Genomic DNA, 19,046 nt, shown 5'->3' with positions numbered 1-19,046 from the left:
TCGCCTGTGAGCGTGCTCTCCTCGACCGCGCCCGGAGGCCCTGGCCATGGCACCCAGCGGAAGCGCTTCACAGGCACCTCTAGGCCTGGCACGCAGTGGGCACGGGGAGCTCCTCCTGGCCCTGACTGGGGATTGGGCCTGTGCCCTGTGCCATGTTCAGATCATGGAGGGGGTAACATCATTGACCCTAAAGCCTTCACTGCCCTTCTCTAAACACTAGAGCCTGTGGGGGTCCAAAGAATCAAGTTGGGGGACGGGAATGGCACCTGGGCCAACTTGGGGTCCAGCTGGGTCACTTGGATGCTGCCAGGGTGCTGACCATGAGGGAGAGGAGGGGTGACACAGGATGGGGGGGGTGGTGGAGAAGAAAGTACAGGTTCAGCGTCCACGAATTTCTAGCTGGCCATGTTCAGAGAGCCTGAGGCAGGTGAATTCAAGTCCCTGGCCCTGTGTTTGGCAGATGAGAGAAAGGAATCCTGGTCTCCAAGGTGAGACTGGTGCTGTAGTGGGAGGTGTAGCACCTGTGACATCGGAAAGTCGTGCTTAAGAGGAGCGTGGGGCTGCCCTCTTCCATTCATCCATCCATCCATCCATCCATCCATTCGTTCATCCATTCATCCATCCATCCATCCATCCATCCATCCATCCATTCGTTCATCCATCCATCCATCCATCCATCCATCCATCCATCCATCCATTCGTCCATCCATCCATCCATTCGTCCATCCATCCATCCATCCATCCATCCATCCATCCATTCGTCCATCCATCCATCCATCCATTCGTCCATCCATCCATCCATCCATCCATTCTACTCTCACTCTCCTTACAGGCTAGTTGCCAAGTTGCAAAGTGGGTAATACACAATTTTAAGAACATTTGCAACTAACATCAACAAGCATCCCTGAGGCGGAGAGGGTTGTTTCAATACTGCATTTATTCAAAAGCACATAAATACGTTACACAGTACATAATATACACACTACGAACTTGACTTGAATAACAAAACATTCTACTAAGAAAGAAAGATTGCTCCCGAAGGATCCGTGCCCACCCGAGTCAGAGGCCCTCGTTCACGTCACAGAAGCATGGCGGCAGGGAGTCGAAGTCGGTAAACAAGGGGCACTCCTCGCAGAACTGGAGGTTGGGGTAGCAGCCGGCGGTGATGGACGGGGCCGCGGTGATCTTGTCCTGAGTGACCATGGATGGATGATTTTTTAAGGCCAAACAAAAAGGCGGTTTTGAAGTCCTTAAGGAGAGACAGACACAGGAGGGGTTAGAAACCTCTCGGCCGTCCGTGGCCGCGTCGGAACGGAGGTCTGGGGGGCCCAGCTGCGAGGAAAGCTCTGCCCTGGCCCAGGCTCCCGTGCCACGTGCTCTCCAAGACGCCAGCAACGCCAGCTCAGATCCAGCACAGGGGGAGCGGGGCTGCCCGTGCGGTGCCCGGGGGGCTGAGGCCCCAAGTGCGCCCGTCAGCTGCCCGGGTTCTGGAATTGACCGAGTGCACGGCCTCCCTCCCTAGAACGGAGCGCCCCGGCTTCGGACAGCGAACCTCCCACATTTGAAGGGTCCTCTCCCCACAACTGAATGACCTGTCTGAGCTCCCCGCCCTCTTCTGTCCCCTGGATCTTCGACAGCTCCACTCCCCACTCCTCCAGGCACCTCGCTGTCCCAAGGCCACGGGCAATGGAGGAGGGAACCCCAGGAGCTCTGGGCTCGGGCAGGGGAGACCAACCGAGCCCGGCCTTGGGGGAACTGAGGCAGAGGCGTGCGCCTGCCCCGCGGTCATCCGTCTGCAGCGCCCGGGACACAGGCAGGGCCGGCCAGGGTGCGAGTCCCCGCGGAGGGGCAGCTCCCCGAGGCCCCGGGCAGCAGACACCGCTGACCCTAGCCGCCCGCCGGGAACCTCCCTGTGAGCTCGCAGCCCAGCCCCGCGGGGAAGCGGCCAGGATTCCGTGCTCACCTGCCTCTGCCTTCTCCCAGCTGCCCCGTGCCTGACCCCCAGGGGGCGGCTCAGGGCAGGGCGGCCCGGCTCCCGCTCGGCCCAAGTGCCCGTGTGAGGGGGTAGGCACTCTTACCACGTCACTTACTTCAATGCCTTGGCCACTTTGAAGTAAAGACAGCTGGTGACACATATCAGCGCCAGAAGGGCCACCAGGATCCCGGCGCCAATGCTGATCATGACTATGGAGTTGATTTGAGAAGTTTTACCTGGAGGAGACGTGCAGGTGGGCAGTGAACAGGGCTCCCCTCCCCACACAGCCGGCAGCAGCCTCTGTGTGCTCCTCCCGGGGAGGAAGAATGAACCCCCAAACCACAGAGCCTTCTGCGGGGAAAACATGGCTGAGTGGGCCCAGGGAGGCCTAGGAGACTCACGTGCAACACCCAGAGGAAGGAAGGAAGGAAGGAAGGAAGGAAGGAAGGAAGGAAGGAAGGAAGGAAGGAAGGAAGGAAGGAAGGAAGGGAGGAAGGAAGGAAGGAAGGAAGGGAGGGAGGGAGGGAGGGAGGGAGGGAGGAAGGAGGGAGGGAAGGAAGGAGGGAAGGGAGGAAGGAAGGGAGAGAGGAGGGAAGGAAGGGAGGAAGGGAGGAAGGAAGGAAAGTAGGAAGGACTCGCCCTCCCTCTCGCAGGAGGAACCGAAGCTAATGGAGGAACAAACGTGAGCAGATGCTTTACTCCCAACACCTGGGCCCCTAAAACACGTTCACAGTCAGTAACGAGCCGCTCACTGTACATGAGATGTAAACATCTCCAGTGGGAAGGACTCGGAGAATCACTTTTTCAAACTGTTACGTCCGACAAGACAGAGACCACACAATCCCTTCTGTGATCCGTGTTTTAGGAGAGGTTTTCCCTTCTCCCCCCCGACACCTGCCTGTCCCTCCCAGGGCAGCCAGCTTGTCCGGGATGAGCACCGTGCTGCCTCGGGCTCCCCGAACCCCGGTACAGGTGAGCGGGAGAGAACAGCCCCCCCGCGGAAGCATACGTACTGTCCTGGTCGCCCCTGCAGGGTGGATGCCAACAGAAAAGAAAGCACACAGTTAAAACGAACTTCAGGGCACAGCACATCTTATCAGGAATTCCTCAAGCCTTTCCGCCGAGAAAGAAACTTCTAACTGTCCTCGGGGGAGCGGCTAAGGTGTCCGTTTGGGGAGCGCGTGGCCCCACCGGAGCAGCAGAATGGACAGCCGCTGTCCAGCTTGCCCTCGATGCTCATTGGGCCGAGGCTGTGTGACATCAACACTGGGAGGCAGCCTCGCCCGCAGTTCCGAATTCCGCTGTGCTCGGGTGTGTGTGAGCACCCCTGGGGACCTGATGGCCCAACCACCATCGTGGGCCATTCCATCTCCCCTTCCCGGGCTTTGCGTCCCTCGGAGAGCCTTTTAAGGTTTGACTGTTAGTCCAAAGCAAATTTACGTTCAGAATGAAATACAGGGACAGAACTGTGGAGAGACTAATAGCTGAAAGCTCAGTGAGGAAGGCGGGTCAGGCTTTGTGTTTGAGCCACACGAGGAAATCATACATCCTTAGAGCCATTTACCAGGATTGCACACGGGCTCACGGCTTCAGAGGACTACTTTATGGTTAAGACAAAAAGGTTTCAAAAAGTGATTGAAGAATATACCTGCTCTAAAGCAGGCTTCTATGATTTCAAGGTCCCCACACTCAGCAAAGTTGGTTTAATTAGATGAGGGAATTACTTTAATTTCAGAGGTCATTCCTTGCTGGTCTGGCCAATCCCTGAGTGAGGCCATGAAAAGCAGAGGAGATATCCACAAAAATAGTGGCATAAGCCTGGCCGGTGTAGCTCAGGGGTTGAGCGTCAACCTATGAATCAGGAGGTCACGGTTCGATGCCCGGTCAGGGCACGTGCCCGGGTTGTGGGCTGACAAGCAAGAATGCCAGTTTGATTCCATAGGCAAATACTCGGGGCCTGCTACACACTAGGCGTGGCGATTCCCCGGGGCAGGGCCTCGGCGGGGTGCGGCCTGTACCCCTGTGAATGAGGCCCAGGGAGCGCTTTCCTCCCCTGGAGTTGCTCACAACGAGCCAGTCGTGCCGCTGCTGTTTCCTCACATAAATCCACACGCGGCTGGCGTCAATGTGTCCCTGGAGGCCGGAGCGCTAGAGCAGGAGTGAGTGAGGGAGAATCAGTTCAGGTTTGTCGACCCGTGTGGTTTTCCCCCTAAACTGCCTCAGAAATGTGTCCCGGGGGCATCTGGAGAGACCCGTCAGTGTGAGCAGAAGCCAACCTGCGGGGCGCCGTGTCTGAGGCAGGGCACGGCACTGTCCTTAAGGATGAGGAAGTGACAGCGCGGGAAAGGGAGGAGGAGCTGGGGGTGCTCAGGTTTCCTCCACCTACAGTGGCTGCAGATGGTCCTCCTACAGCACTCAGCTCCCCGACCAACACCTGGCAGAGAACTGTGGGTCTCGGGGCACAGACCCACATGGAGGAAAGGACACGTAAGAACACGGGAGAAGGCTGGCATCTACAAACTGAGGGGAGGGGCTGAGGAGTCCAATGTGGGTCTCGGGGTAGCCACAGAAGAGGCGTTCCTTTATCTGACAACTGCTTTGTACTTCACATGACAAAGGGGACCGATTACCAATAAGAAGGTTTGTTATGCGGGTGAGGCCACGCGACCCTGGGTCTGGGAGAGGCCACGCGCCCCTGGGTCCGGGTGAGGCCGTGTGCCCCTGGATCCGGGTGAGGCTGGGTCCCGGGCCCGGGTGAGGCCACGTGCCCCTGGGTCCGGGTAAGGCCACGCGCCCCTGGGTCCGGGTGAAGCTGGATCCCGGGTCCGGGTGAGGCCATGTGCCCCTGGATCCGGGTGAGGCTGGGTCCCGAGTCCGGGTGAGGCTGTGCGCCCCGGGATCCGGGTGAGGCCACGCGACCCTGGGTCTGGGAGAGGCCATGCGCCCCTGGGTCCGGGTGAGGCCACGCGCCCCTGGGTCCGGGAGAAACTAGATCCCGGGTCTGGGCGAGGCCGTGTGCCCCTGGATCCGGGTGAGGCTGGGTCCCGGGCACGGGAGAGGCCACACGCCCCTGGGTCCGGGTGAGGCCACGCACCCCTGGGTCCGGGTGAAGCTGAATCCTGGGTCTGGGCGAGGCCGTGTGCCCCTGGATCCGGGTGAGGCTGGGTCCCGGGTCCGGGTGAGACCGTGGGCCCCTGGATCCGGGTGAGGCCACGCGACCCTGGGTCTGGGAGAGGCCACGCGCCCCTGGGTCCGGGAGAGGCCACGCGCCCCTGAGTCCGGGGGAAGCTAGAGCCTGGGTCTGGGTGAGGACGTGTGCCCCTGGATCCGGGTGAGGCTGGGTCCCAGGCCCGGGTGAGGCCACGCGCCCCTGGGTCCTGGTGAGGCCATCCGCCCCTGGGTCCGGGTGAAGCTGAATCCTGGGTCTGGGTGAGGACATGTGCCCCTGGATCCAGGTGAGGCTGGGTCCCGGGTCCGGGTGAGGCCGTGCGCCCCTGGATCCGGGTGGGGCCACGCGACCCTGGGTCTGGGAGAGGCCGCGTGCCCCTGGGTCAGGGTGAGGCCATGCGCCCCTGGGTCCGGGTGAAGCTGAATCCTGGGTCTGGGCGAGGCCGTGTGCCCCTGGATCCTGGTGAGGCTGGATCCCGGGTCCGGGTGAGGCCGTGGGCCCCTGGATCCGGGTGAGGCCACGCGACCCTGGGTCTGGGAGAGGCCACGCGCCCCTGGGTCCGGGTAAGGCCATGCGCCCCTGAGTCCAGGGGAAGCTAGATCCCGGGTCCGGGTGAGGCCGTGTGCCCCTGGATCTGGGTGAGGCTGGGTCCTGGGCCCGGGTGAGGCTACACACCCCTGGGTCCGGGTGAAGCTACGTGCCCCTGGGTCCGGGTGAAGCTGGATCCCGGGTCCGGGTGAGGCCGTATGCCCCTGGATCCGGGTGAGGCTGGGTCCCGGGTCCGGGTGAGGCCGCACACACCTAGGTCCGGGTGAGGCCACGTGCCCCTGGGTCTGGGAGAGGCCACGCGCCCCTGGGTCCGGGTGAAGCTAGATCCCGGGTCCGGGTGAGGCCATGTGCCCCTGAATCCGGGTGAGGCCACTCGCCCCTGGGTCTGGGAGAGGCCACGTGCCCCTGGGTCCGGGTGAGGCCATGCGCCCCTGGGTCCGGGTGAAGCTGGATCCCGGGTCCAGGTGAGGCCATGTGCCCCTGGATCCGGGTGAGGCTGGGTCCCGGGTCCGGGTGAGGCCGTGTGCCCCTGGATCCGGGTGAGGCTGGATCCCGGGTCCGGGTGAGGCCGTGTGCCCCTGGATCCGGGTGAGGCTGGGTCCCGGGTCCGGGGGAAGCCGCGCGCACCTGGGTCCGGGTGAGGCCACGTGCCCCTGGGTCCGGGTGAGGCTGGGTCCCGGGTCCGGGTGAGGCCACGTGCCCCTGGGTCCGGATGAAGCCATGCCCCTGGGTCCGGCCGAGACCCAACCAGAGGGAATCGAACCTGCATTACCACCATTTGTCCACCATCCAGAGCAGAGGGGTCAGTGCCGACATGTACACATGAGGAACTGGTGGACATTGATATTGGGTCTCAAAAGAACTGTTGGTCCAGAAAGAAACTCACTACAGACTGATTCATTTGCCTGTCAGCATAACTATTATTGCTCATCTCACATTCAGTTCATATAAGTATATCTCTAGTGACACATGATCTCGCTCATCTAGGGGAAATGATGAACAACATAGACTGATGAAAAAGAACAGACCCAGAAACAAGGAGGCATCAATCGGACTATTGGGCCTCAGAGGGAGGATAGGGGAGGGTGGGGGGAGGGGGAAGAGATCAACCAAAGGACTTGTGTGCATGCATATGAGCCTAACCAATGGTTAAGTTCAACAGGGGGTTGGGGCATCTGTGGGGAGGGGTGTGGGATGGGAATGGGGGGATGAGGACAAATATGTGACACCTTAATCAATAAAGAAATTTAAAAAAAAATAAAAAAAATAAACAGGCATTTAACTGGAAAAAAAAAGGTTTGTTATGGGCTGAAATGTGTGGGCCCCCCACCCCCAATTCTATATATGGAAGCCATAACCCCCGTACCTCCTGATGTGACTCTATTTAGGGCTGGGCCTTTAAAGGGGTAATCAAGTTAAAACGAGGCCATGAGGGTGGGCCCTACTTCAATATGGCTGATGTCCTAATAGGACATTAGGACACAGACACACACGGAGGAGAGGACACGTAAGAACACGGGAGAAGACTGGCATCTACAAACCGAGGAGAGGGGCTGAGGCGTCCAATGCTCACACCCTGACCTTGGACTTGTAGTCCACAGAACTGTGAGCACTAAGTGGCTGCCTCAGCCTTTTGCAGCAAGGATTCAGGATCTGGAGAGGGGCTGAGACATCAACGGATACACTAGACAAGAAATATAAATTTGGAAGGCATGGGAAGAGCCAGGCAGAAACCTCCTCTCGAGGGGAGTGGCTCTTTGAATCTCCGGACCCATAGCCTTTTATTTATTAGAACATACATTTGCCCTTTAGCAAAGCAGACAGACACCAATGGTAAGGTTTGTTAAACAGTAAAAGGATTATCAGGGTAGGGGATTGCCTTCCACCATTCAGCCAGCAGCAGGTAATACTATGCAGAGTTTCGGCCCTTGCTGACTATCCAAGTCCATCAGCCTTCTGAGGGACTTCTCACATTTATATGTTAACTACTTTTTGGTCTTTGCCTCCAGCAAGTGGTGAGTGAGCCACCCAATTCCTGGCGCTTTGTGCCGCAGCCAGAGAAGAGTGCCAAGGGTGGGGCTGTGGCAGGTCAGAGGAGGGCCCGAACCACACTCCACTCTTCCCACCCAGAACCTTGAGCACCGGAAGCAGCTCATCACCGTGAGGGGCCCCTGGGTGAAGCGTGGGCAGGTGGAGGCCGAGCCGGGAGGGGTGCTTTAGGATTAAATGAGGGCAGAGGGTGCTGCTGGAACCGTCCGAAAACCCAATGCAATGACCATGTATTTTTCTTGTGACGAATTAATTCACCAAGTCAGAGAAGTGGTGTCAACTTAGACACCTATTATTTTGCCGATCCTCTGGGAGAGGAGTGGGCGGGATTGAGCCCAGATGAAAGGTGGCATCTTACACAGCGGGAAGCCTGGGGTTCCACCGGAAGCAGGGTCTCGGCGCCATCCTGTGCTGCTGAGGGTCAGTGCCTGAAGTGGACGGGGGAGGGGAGGCCTGCGGTCCTGGCTGTGACCCTGCATGGCACACGTTTGCCGCTCTCTGGGCTCTGACTACAACAGACTTCTCCCGTCCACCTCCTTCTCCCTCCCTCCTGTGCCATGCTGACCTCACCGTAGCACAACCAACATGGGCATTCTTAGAACAATGCTCTCCGATTCCTTTCTCTTTCTCTTTGGTGTACCTTGAATAGATACATACGTGTGGTTACCAGGGGGATACATAAAGCATCAGTCTATTTTAAGCTGACGACAACTATGATTACATACAAAAACACACTTTTACTCCCCCCTGCCCTGTTTTTGATGTCACAGCTTACACCTTTTTATATGTGTACCCATCAGGTTTTACAGTTAACTTTTGTCACTTAACGTTTCTACTAGGATTAGATGTATCCACCATCACAGGACTCTGCTTGTCTCTCCATTTACCTTTAGGAGCGAGTTTAACGTTTCACATGCTGGTCTTGCTGGTTAGCGTGCTTTCCCTTCCACTTGATAATTCCTGAGCATTTCTTATCAAGCAGGTCTGGCAGAAATGAACGCCCCCTGTTGGTGAAAGTCCCTCTCTCCTTCGTATTGGCCAGAGTATTCTCGGTTCGCAGGGTTTCCCTCGGTACTTTGAATAGACCACCCCACTCCCTTGACCTGTCCCCTGGGGAAGCGTCCTCGGCTTCCTAGTTTGCCATCTTGCTCCCACTAACACGTGTTTTCACTCGTTTATGAGTATCTTCCATGAAGGTAAGTTCCAAGTTACCACATTTTTTCTTTCATGGATTATCTTTTTGGTGCTATATAAAAAATGTCATTGCCACCCTAACCAGTTTGGCTCAATGGATAGATCGTTGGCCTGCAGACTGAAGGGTCCCAGGTTGGATTCCGGTCAAGGGCATGTACCTTGGTTGTGGGCACATCCCCAGTTGGGGGTGTGCAGGAAGCAGCTGATTGATGTTTCTCTCTCATTGATGCTTCTCTCTATCCCTCTCCCTTCCTCTCTGTAAAAAATCAAAAAATATATTTTTAAAAATGTCATTGCCAAACCCAAGGTCACACAAATTCCCTATTTTCTTCTCTATGTTTTATATTTTACATTTAGGTCTATACTTCATGTTCCTCTAGTTTTTGTATAAAGCATAAGGTATATGCTAACTTCTTTTTGTTTAAAATATTCCCCTCTATTCCTAATTTGCTAAGATATCTTGAATGGATATTAAATTTTGTCAACTTTCGCCCCAACCGGTTTGGCTCAGTGGATAGAGCGTCGGCCTGCGGACTCAAGGGTCCCAGGTTCGATTCTGGTCAAGGGCATGTACCTTGGTTGTGGGCACATCCCCAGTAGGGGTTGTGCAGGAGGCAGCTGATCGATGTTTCTCTCTCATCAATGTTTCTAACTCTCTATCCCTCTCCCTTCATCTCTGTAAAAAATCAATAAAATATATTAAAAAATATATAGAGAGACTACGACGAAGCTTTATAAAAAAAAATTTTTGTCAACTTTGGGTGGTGAATACACAATATAATTTACAGATTGTGTAGCACTGTAGGTCTGAAACCTACATAATTTCATTAACCAACATTCCCCCCAATATATTCAATAAAACAAAAATAAATGATGTCAACGAGAAAGAGATTTTTTCATAATTTCATATTTACTGAAAAGTACATTAGAAATCATCCTATATAATAAAAGAGGAATATGCTAATTATCTGTTACACCATGAGAGGGATATGCTAATTATGCTAATAAGAGAGGAATATGCCGCATAGTAAATGGATCATGGATCTGCAGGAGGGTGGCAGCGACCTACGGGCGCACGTGTGCAGGGCTACGAGTGTAAATATCATCTCCTAAAGCAAGTGAAGAAATACTCAATTACCAAAAACTAAAACTATACTTGAACTGAAATGCTATTTCACTAAAAGGAAATAAAATATACACCATGAAGATATTTGCACCCAGCATTCCAGGTTACACTCCCCACTCTGGCCACAGAAGCATGTTGGGAGGCAACTGAGTTTGGCAGGATGGCATCCTCTTCAGCCGGGGGCGGGGCTCCGGGGCTGAGCGTCCCCCTAGGCACGGGGAGGTCACAGCTCCATCCCAGTGTGGGGCCTGCAGGAGGCAGCTGATCGGTGCTTCTCTCTCATCCCTGACGCTTCTCCCTCCCTCCCTCCCTCTGGAATCAATAAATGTGTGTAAAGCGGAAGCCCCGTTCTTCCCGCCCTGGGTGGACTGGCGGCACTCGGTACCCCTCTCTTGGAAATTACATGCACCTCCTCCTGCATCTCTTCTCCAGGTGTGAGTTCTCTCACGGCCGCCACCGGCCACACCCTACGCCTCCCTGTCCCCGTGGCATCTGCGTCACCGGAGACCGAGGCCCCGCTTCTGCTGCTCTTGCAGGAGCCGGGGGTGCAGACCCCTGGGGTCACCAGGTCTCCCCTCGCCTGGCCGCCCAGTCCGCCCTCCGCCAGGATGGCCATGCCCAGCGCCACCACCCTGCCGAGAGGCCTTCGCTTGCCAGGCAGCGGGCCGGGTCCAGCGGGGAACAGGGCGGGCGGGCGGCAGGCCGGGCAGGCCGCGGTCTGAGCAGCTCACCACCGGAACCGGAAGCGCCAGGCGGAATCACCGGGGTTTAGGCTCCGGGAGGCGTGCCGGGCGGGGAGGGCCTGCAGCAGCCAGGCGAGCGGAGCGGGGAGCAGGGGGCTCGGGTCACCGGGGCACCAACCGGGTGACGGCAGGTAGACAGCAGCAGGCTTGGGCCACACCGGCCCGGACCGCAGGCCGCGGGCAGCCCCGGGGGCCCTCCCGGGAGTCGGGGTCGGGACCCGCCGGCAGCAGCTTGCCGAGCTTGGGCTTAACCCTCGGGTCCGCAGTGCTCCTCCTTCCTCCGGAGACCGGAGCGCGGGGCAACCGCGGCTGGCACTCCGGTCCTCACGGTGACTGCGCCCCGGCCTCGGCCTCACCCCCCGCCCCCGGGAGACCGCGTGGGCGGAGGGAGGGAGGGAAGGAAAAGCCCACCCACGGCCGCCGCCCGTCCGCGCGCCACGCGCTCCACTGCCTCCCGGACGCCCGCCGCCCGCCGGCCGTTCCGTGGACTCACTGCCAGCCCTCCCCGCGGCCAGCACTGACGGCCACCACGGGCCTTTCCCGGGAAACGTCGACGAGCCCACCTGCTTCCCGCGCGCCTCGCCCCGCGCCTGCGCATAGTGCCCCCGGGAGCCGAGGAGCGGTCAGTGCGCATGCGCCGCCCTGGAGGCCTCAGGGTGAGTTTTGAATCCATTGCTGAATCCGGGCGAGACGCGCATGCGCTGCTGCAGAACTAGGTTCTCTCCCTGCGGGAGCCTGAGGCCCCTGGGGACGAGCCGGAAGTTGCTGGGCGTCGTCCCCTCCCGCTCGGCCCCGCCGGAAACCGGAGCTCCGGAAGAGAGGTTCCGGGCCGGCCGGGCCTGGCGGTGGCCGAATGGAGACCGAGACGGAGGACGAGCGATCGGCCAGACACCCCACGCTGGCCTCTTCCTGGGATGCCGCGTGCGGGGCCCTGGGCCGGAGCCTCCGTGTCCGCCGAGCCCAGGACTCGGACTGGGATGAGCTGCTGGCGCCGCCTTCTTCGGGGTGCGCTGGGCCGGCGGGGACGGGTGGCGGCTCCGTGGCGGCCACGCTCCGGGGGGAGGTGTGAGGGGACTTGGGGCCGAGAGGGGAGAGCGTCCGGGCCCGGGGTCCGGGAGCCCAGCTGGGGACGGGCTGTGCGGGGAGCCGGGAGAGACCCGCGAGGGGTGGGGCCGCGGGCGGGAGGGCGGGGCGGCTGCGCGCGGGGCGCCGGGCACGGGGCGGGGGACCTGGACTCGGGGTTCCAGACGCTCCCGCCCTGGGTCCTCGGGTCAGCCCTGCAGGCCCCTGTGCCCCCCGGCCTCCGCCTCTGGCCCCCAACGGACAGAACCCTCCTGTGGCCCAAGAGGCGGAAAAAGGTTCCCAGCCCGCATTACAGGGGATTGAAGAAGGTGTCCATGATCTAGGGAGAGAGCACGGAAACCCCGATGTCCGAAATCCCCATTCCTCAAAGGAGGGTGTTTCCCCATTGTTTCTTTCCGTGGTTTTTTTTTTTGGCCCGGGTTGAACCTGCCACCAAGGTCCATGCCCTTGACCCGCGACCTCAGTCTCTGCGCTGATGCCCACCCGCTGAGAAGACAGGCAGGGCTCACATGGCCATTTCTCCGTGAATCTGTGTTGAGCATGTGTTGGCTGCTTGGAGGGGGTGTGACCCCGAAGCAAATGGCAGTGAATGAGACGTCAGCCCCGGGGCCTCATCGGTGGGGCAGCAGCGTGGGCAGGGGCCACACTGATTGATCTGTCCCTTTCTCCTCAGCCGGGACCTGGTGAGTCTGAAAAGGAGCCGGAAGAGCCCGGATGAAGAGCCCTGCTTCCTGTCCCTGAGCTGCGGCCCGAGTGGAGGTGAAGAAGTCGTTTCTGTTGGCATTTTAAGTTCAGCAAGAAATATGGAAGTGTACTTAGGCGAGGAGTACTGTGGCACCAGTAGGGGCAGGAGTGTTGGTAATGTGCTGGATTCCAGGTTTGTGCCTCACGCGTGTGCAGCGTTCTTCTGAAGGAGGGTTTCTGGCAAGACCTCTTGCTTCTCTGACATTGGCCTCGGACTTTAGTGGGGAGCAGCCGTGGGAGTTCAGGCCTGGGGCTCCTGGGGACAGTCTGGGGCAGCCCTGTTGCCTTAGCAACTGGAACCTGACGCTGGTGGAAGGGAGGTGAGCTGGTGAGGGTCCCAGCCAGCGCCTGGAAGAGGTTTCTTCTCTGTTTCCCTTAACTCACAGGGTTTGTTTCCAAACATTATCTGTCCATCAGCCTGGAACTTTGAACGTACCTTCTTGAAGGAAGCCCTTTACAAACAGTGCGGGAGCCCAGCACTGCCATTCCAGCATACCTACCCTGGGGTTAGGCCTTTTTCTGAGTTTTTACAAAGATCCTGTCCTAATTTTTCTTTTATGTAACTCAAAATATGAACTGTTGTATATACCATGCATGTTGGAAGTAGTAGATATGTTCATTGAGCTTTACAATATGCTGTGCTAAATGATTATACATTTGTTACCAAGTTTAATTCTCTCATAAGCTGGTAAGTGGTCGGTGTAGTCTGCCCCCTCCCCCGCCCCCCGCAGTTTCCTAGGAAGCCACCACCTCATGCCCCACCGGGAAAACCATCTCAGGAGAAGCATTGTCCTGGAACCCCTTATTTTTAAATGTGACCATTAACAGTGATAATGTCCTCAACCGGGGTGGCTAGTGGTTGAGCATCGGTCCACCCATGAGCTGGGAGGTCACATGCATACCTTGCAGGCTCCATCGCCAGTAGAGGGCAGTCAGGAGGCAGTCCTTCAGGGATTCTCTCTCATCATTGATGTTTCTCTCTCTCTCTTCTCCCTTCTTCTCTCAGGAATAAATTTTAAACATTTTAAATAATTTCTCAATTTTAAAGAGTGATAACGTGTGAAAATAAAAAAGTCAATTTTTATTTTTTATTTTCAGTGAACAAGAAATTATTTTATACAAAAAATTTCTAAAATTGGAGTCCGCTGCACATGCTTGTAAAATAAAGGTAAGTCGTGACTAGATTTGAACTAAGTTGAAAACTACAGTTGATTTGTACGGTGCACATTCATTTTATGTTGGGTTAGTAATTCTCAATGTTCTCCCTTTAAAACTGGCCCATTCATTAGCTACGGCAATGCCATGTCATGGACTAGTGTTAACAGTTAATGCTGCTGTGCTCTTCGGCTTTGGGAAACTCAGTTAAAAAACATTTTTATTTTGATGTAAAACTTACGTGCCAAGAAAACCACAAGCAGACTGGGGACCAAAATACTGAGAAAAAGACCCAGGTAGGGGAGTTGCAGACCAGGGCACCACGAAGTTAGAGCGATCTGGCCAGCTGCCTGCAGCAGGGAACGGGGCTGCGGTGAAGTGGTCAGTCTGCGGGAGGGGCCGCGAGCTGGAAACCTGGGCCCGCCTGTCCGGGGGCTGGAGCGGATGTCCCACCGCTGAGCCCCAGCCTCGTGGGCAGGACTGGGAGCTGGAGGAAAGAAACCCTCGGGTGGTTTCCATCCTGCAATCCTGTGCTGGCTGTGACTTACAGATGATGGGATCGGTCATTCCAGGGTGTGGTTTTAGAGGTATAGACGTGTTCATAGCTTCTGAAGCCGCTTAAGTAAGGTGATTCAGTCATTGAAAACATTTTGAGTGCCTATTGCTGCCACATACTGTATTAGGCACTTAGGAATCAGCAGTCATAAAATAAATTGCAACAAAGCCCTCGTGTTAATGTTACAGCGGGCAAGACATAAGTAGGTTCAATGTGCAAAATACATTCTGTGTGATAGTGAGAAAGCCGTAGGGATTAAAAAGCAGAGAGGGTACTGTGGAGGTGGGAATGTGGGTGTGGAAGTGCAGTGAGGTGGCGACTTCATGGTTGATGACAGTCACGTTGGTGCCGCAGAGGGTTAGATCAGCTGAGGGCTGTGAGCCCTGGGGTGGGTCTCGGAAGTTGGAAGGACGTGCAGTGCAAAGGGCCTTCCTTCAGGGAGATGTTTGCTTCGTGTGGGGCTTCTTCTGGGCCAACCGTATATTAAAGTTAAAATGAGGACAATAGGGATGCATGTTTTGAGCACTTTCTCAGTGGTGGATACTGGAAATTTTACCACTGATCGTCATCATAGCAACCACAGGAAATCCACACACACACACACACACACACAGTCTAAATCCTCTTCCCTTCCCACTGAGCGGCTGTGTCGTCCAGACCACACAGGGAACGTGTTTGGTTCAAGTGTGGGCGACATGGGCAGCATAAAGCATTGGACACCATTCACTATTTCAGCAAACACTGCCTGGGCTCTGGCCAGCCGGCTCTGTATTAAGTAGGATTAAAGCCACTTGCAGTACATTAAGCCGTCAGATTGGAATGGTTTATCTTGGATTCCTCACCTAAGTATGTAAAACGTTATTTGACACGTGACTGTTTAGTGTGAAAAGGACTCTTTTATTTAAATGGTTGAGTATTCTTCAGACTATCACTATTCTAGCGAAACGTAAGTGAACTTTTAGACTTGACGGCTTCACTGTTCCTTCGGTAACAGCAGGAAGTGACCTGCAGTAGGATTAGTGTTCCATGTTGTTACTCTCCCGAACTTCTGTTTTGTGCCAGTTGCTCTCCTTTGGTGAAAAGCCGTGTGTGTTCGTCAGTAAAGTGGTGGCGCACGTGCGGCCCGTCCCGGCGAAGTCTCCCACCAGCTGTCCGGCTCTGGGGTCCAGGGTGGACCTGGAGAGGGTCCACACCATGGTGGCGGCCATGGGGTCCACGCTGTCACCTGGAGCTCAGCAGCTGATGAGTCTGGTCAGGTTCCAGCAGCAGGTGCGTTTTACTTCCCTACGTCAAGAAGGAAATATTAACTATGCCAGCGCAGCTTAACTGAGTGTGCTAGTACTGATTTTAGTATTTTCTGGAGGAAAATCCACAGTCACGTGATTAAAAGCCCGGACTGGAATCGGGTGGCCGGGTCGCGTCCTGGTTCCGCCACTCACTAGCTGTGTGACCTTGGCCAAGTGACCGTAACCTCGGTCTCCTCAGCTTGCTGGTGGCAGTCATTGCCGCTGCCTTCATGGAGGTGTCGAGGACCCAATGGGACAATGCCCGGCCTGATTCTAAATTACTGCCAACTTTCGCTCGGTCATTGCTGTTCGTTCACAGCACTATTCCCTGTTCCCTCAGCGCTGCATTCCCCTGGGGGAGCAGCTGCAGGCGGTTTTGGGGAGCGCTGCCTGCAAGCGAGTGCTGGGCCTGCGGGCCTCGGCGGCGCCCTCGGGAGCCTGCGACAGGCCGACCTGCGCACCTGCCCCCCTCAGAGCCGGACTGACGTCAGGACGCGGGACTGAAGACGTGAAAGCTCCCCGGGATGAGAGCGCACAGCCCCCCGGGGGAGGGCACCCCGCCCCCCTCGGAGGGTGGGACATTGCGCCCCAGAGCCATCCTCTCCCTGGGAGGGACCTTCAGCTCTTGGAGTCTTTCTTACCAAAGAGAGCGAGTGACAGCCTCGGGGCCCCTGCCCCCGAGCTGCTGCCCATCCTCCAGGATGTGTGCGGTCAGGTGCGCCGTCTCCGTGGGGCACAGAGCACCGCGTGGCCGGGACACGTCCCCACACCCAGCGAAGGCGGCGTTGGTGCCGGGTAAGTCTTCCATGGGTACTCGGGGCGGCGGAGGGACTAACAGGGACACAGCAGGCTGCTGGTTGCTGGCTGGTTGTCTCGGTGGCTGTTTTGTTAGCATTTTCGCGGTGATTGTCGTGTTTGGTCTTTCACTTCACTCTTAGGATGGGAGAGCCCGCCTGCTCCTACCTGGAGAAGATTCTGTCTAAGAAGCTGGAGCTGATGGAGCGGAGACTGACGGACTACCTGGACGAGCGGCTGCGCGCCCTGCAGGAGCACATCGACGGCAAGGTGGCGCTGCTGGCGCGCTCGCTGCAGAGCCCCGGCTCCCCGCCCCCGGGGCTGCCGCTCACACACTGTGACTCTGGGGACGGACTCTCCAACGGAGAGAGATAGGCGCTCCGCGGGCGCCGTGCATGCAGATATTTATGACCTATTTATTACAACGCAGCCCAAAGCTCAGAGCAAGTGTTTCTGTCATTGAGGATCAGCATCCTACTTGCATCAAGTGACCTCAGCGTTCGTTTCCCTGTGCTTGTGACGTGACCCCGTGACGTGACCCCCGGGCCGCCCCTGAGAGCGGATGACCTTCCCTGTGCTTGTGACGTGACCCCTGAGAGCGGATGACCTTCCTGTGTTTGTAACGTGACCCCGTGACCCCTAAGAGCGGATGACCTTCCCTGTGCTTGTGACTTGACCCCGTGACGTGACCCCCGTGACGTGACCCCCGGTCCTCCCCTGAGAGCAGATGACCTTCCCTGTGCTTGTGACGTGACCCCGTACCTGAGTGTGCGCGGGATCGGGTCAGGAGTTATTTTTGTTTGCAGAGTTGTTCGCTCTCACAGAAATGTACACAAACTTCTGTGTTTAAGTCTTTAAATATTTAAGGATTTCTAGTTCAGTTCATTGGTGTGTATTGTGAATGTATTTGAAGTATGCACTGTTTTATAAAAAGACCTTATATTTTAGGGATATGGGGAAAATGGTTAGAGATTTGGTTTTTTCTTTGCTTAATTGTTCGTCTCAGTAAGAAACTAGTTGTGTTTGGCATTTGTAAATTAGTGTCCATTAGGGCCATTGGTTTTCGTTCGTTCTTACTGTAGCTGCAGGAGGAGAGTAAAATCGAAATGGCCGCTTTGTTGGAATAATTTAGGTTAGTGGTTGACGCAGAACGAGAGAATATTGTGCTGTCCCTCCCCCGGAAACCGCGGGCACGCCCCTTGCCGCGCTGAAGCTCGGTGTACGCGACGGGCGAGGCGTGTGGCAGCTCGCCGTCAGGAAGCGTAACTGTTGCATGTGCTGACGGTGGTGTATTTGCATCCAAGAAACAGTAAAATGGGAATAAAGTGGTGATGTTCTGGACACGATGTCCCAGCACAGCCTGGTCTGTACGAGTCGGTGTCCACTAAGTGTTGGTGTTCCTCACTCTTTCTGCTCTTCTGTTCTGTCTTCTTAAACAGGAAGAATGGCACGTGTTCCCTACGTCATTACTGTCCCAGTAAATGTGAAAGCCCCCCTCCCCCCTCCCCTTTCCCGTCTTGGTGCTGAAGGGCCGTCACATTCAGTCAGCACAGTCGTGCCCACTGCACGCTGAGGGCTCACTCTGAGGAATGGCATCCTTGGGTGGTTTCGTCCAATTGTGAACATGATGGTGCACCTACACACGCCTGGACGGTACAGCCTGCTGCACACCTGGGCTCCGTGGTCCAGCCTGTGGCCCCTGGCTACACACCTGCGCAGTGTGTTCCTGTGCAAAACAACACGAGACTAAACCAAGCGCGAGAGAAAAGGATGCAATCAAGAGACTCAGAAACAACAAACATGAGGCTGCTGCTGGCGTAACGTGGCTGCTGTTCATATCAAACTTTCTTTAAAGTAGAGCACACGCTAAAATAATGATTAAAAGTATAATATAGGCCCAGCCAGCATGGCTCAGTGGTTGAGCTTGGACCCAGGAACCAAGAAGTCACGGTTTGATTCCCGGTCAGGGCACATGCCCAGGTTGCGGGCTTGATCCCCTGTGTAGGACTTGCAGGAGGCAGCTGATCAATGATTCTCATCATTGATGTTTCTGTGTCTCCCTCTCCCTTTCTCTCTGAAATCAATAAAAATCCTATATAATAAAAGCCTAATATGCTAAGTGTCCGGTTATCTGGTTGGCCGTGCAACCAATTAAAGCGTAGTATGCTAATGTATGCTAAGGCCTCTCAACCACTTGCTATGACGTGCACTGACCACCAGGGGATAGATGCTCCGACCGGTAGGTTAGTTTACTGCTGGGGTCCGGCTGATCAGGACTGAGCAAGACGGGCCAGACATACCTGGAGCCCTCCCGTGGTCCCTCCCTGGCTGGCCAACCTCCCTCTCCACCCCCTATTGTGCACCAGTGGGGTCCCTCAACCTGGCCTGTGCCCTCGCACAATCTGGGACCCCTCGGGGGATGTCAGAGAGCCAGTTTCGGCCCATCAATGGAACGACCAGTTGCTATGACACACACTGACCACCAGGGGGCAGACGCTCAATCAGGAGCTGCCCCCTGGTGGTCAGTGCACTCCCACAGGGGGAGCACTGCTCAGCCAGAAGCCAGGCTCGTGGCTGGCGAGCACAGTGGTGGTGGTGGGAGCCTCTCCCACCTCCACAGCT

The 19,046-nt window shown here is 56.5% G+C and overlaps 2 protein-coding genes across 2 annotated transcripts; one reads left to right on the top strand and one right to left on the bottom strand.

The window, feature by feature from the left end:
* Window positions 1-1,059: 1,059 nt before the first annotated feature.
* LOC307112858 (protein FAM24A-like) lies at window positions 1,060-3,215 on the bottom strand (the record flags this gene model as incomplete). Its single annotated transcript, XM_079793935.1, has 3 exons — window positions 1,060-1,249; window positions 2,091-2,211; window positions 3,167-3,215. 3 exons carry the CDS (start codon window positions 3,213-3,215, stop codon window positions 1,060-1,062), a joined length of 360 nt encoding a protein of 119 aa, XP_079650061.1.
* An 8,368-nt stretch (window positions 3,216-11,583) lies between these two features.
* On the top strand, window positions 11,584-18,914 carry LOC307112598 (ATPase PAAT-like). Its single transcript, XM_079793365.1, has 6 exons — window positions 11,584-11,810; window positions 12,562-12,765; window positions 13,731-13,800; window positions 15,406-15,612; window positions 15,970-16,424; window positions 16,568-18,914. The coding sequence occupies exons 1-6, from the start codon at window positions 11,659-11,661 to the stop codon at window positions 16,797-16,799; spliced, it is 1,320 nt and encodes a 439-aa protein (XP_079649491.1). The 5' UTR covers window positions 11,584-11,658; the 3' UTR covers window positions 16,800-18,914.
* Window positions 18,915-19,046: the final 132 nt, after the last annotated feature.

The sequence above is a fragment of the Cnephaeus nilssonii genome (assembly GCF_951640355.1).
Source record: "Cnephaeus nilssonii genome assembly, chromosome: 16".
Taxonomy (NCBI): Eukaryota; Metazoa; Chordata; class Mammalia; order Chiroptera; family Vespertilionidae; genus Cnephaeus; species Cnephaeus nilssonii.
Note: the sequence above shows the minus strand (reverse complement) of the source record. Positions and strands in the feature narration are given on the sequence as shown.

Bases quoted from the DNA above. Each gene is read 5' to 3' on its own strand.
- LOC307112598 (XM_079793365.1), top strand. From the start codon at position 11,659: ATGGAGACCGAGACGGAGGACGAGCGATCGGCCAGACACCCCACGCTG. The intron at 12,766-13,730 runs GTTTGTGCCTCA...TTTTATTTTCAG, and splicing joins GGTAATGTGCTGGATTCCAG to TGAACAAGAAATTATTTTAT. The intron at 13,801-15,405 runs GTAAGTCGTGAC...GTTTTGTGCCAG, and splicing joins CACATGCTTGTAAAATAAAG to TTGCTCTCCTTTGGTGAAAA.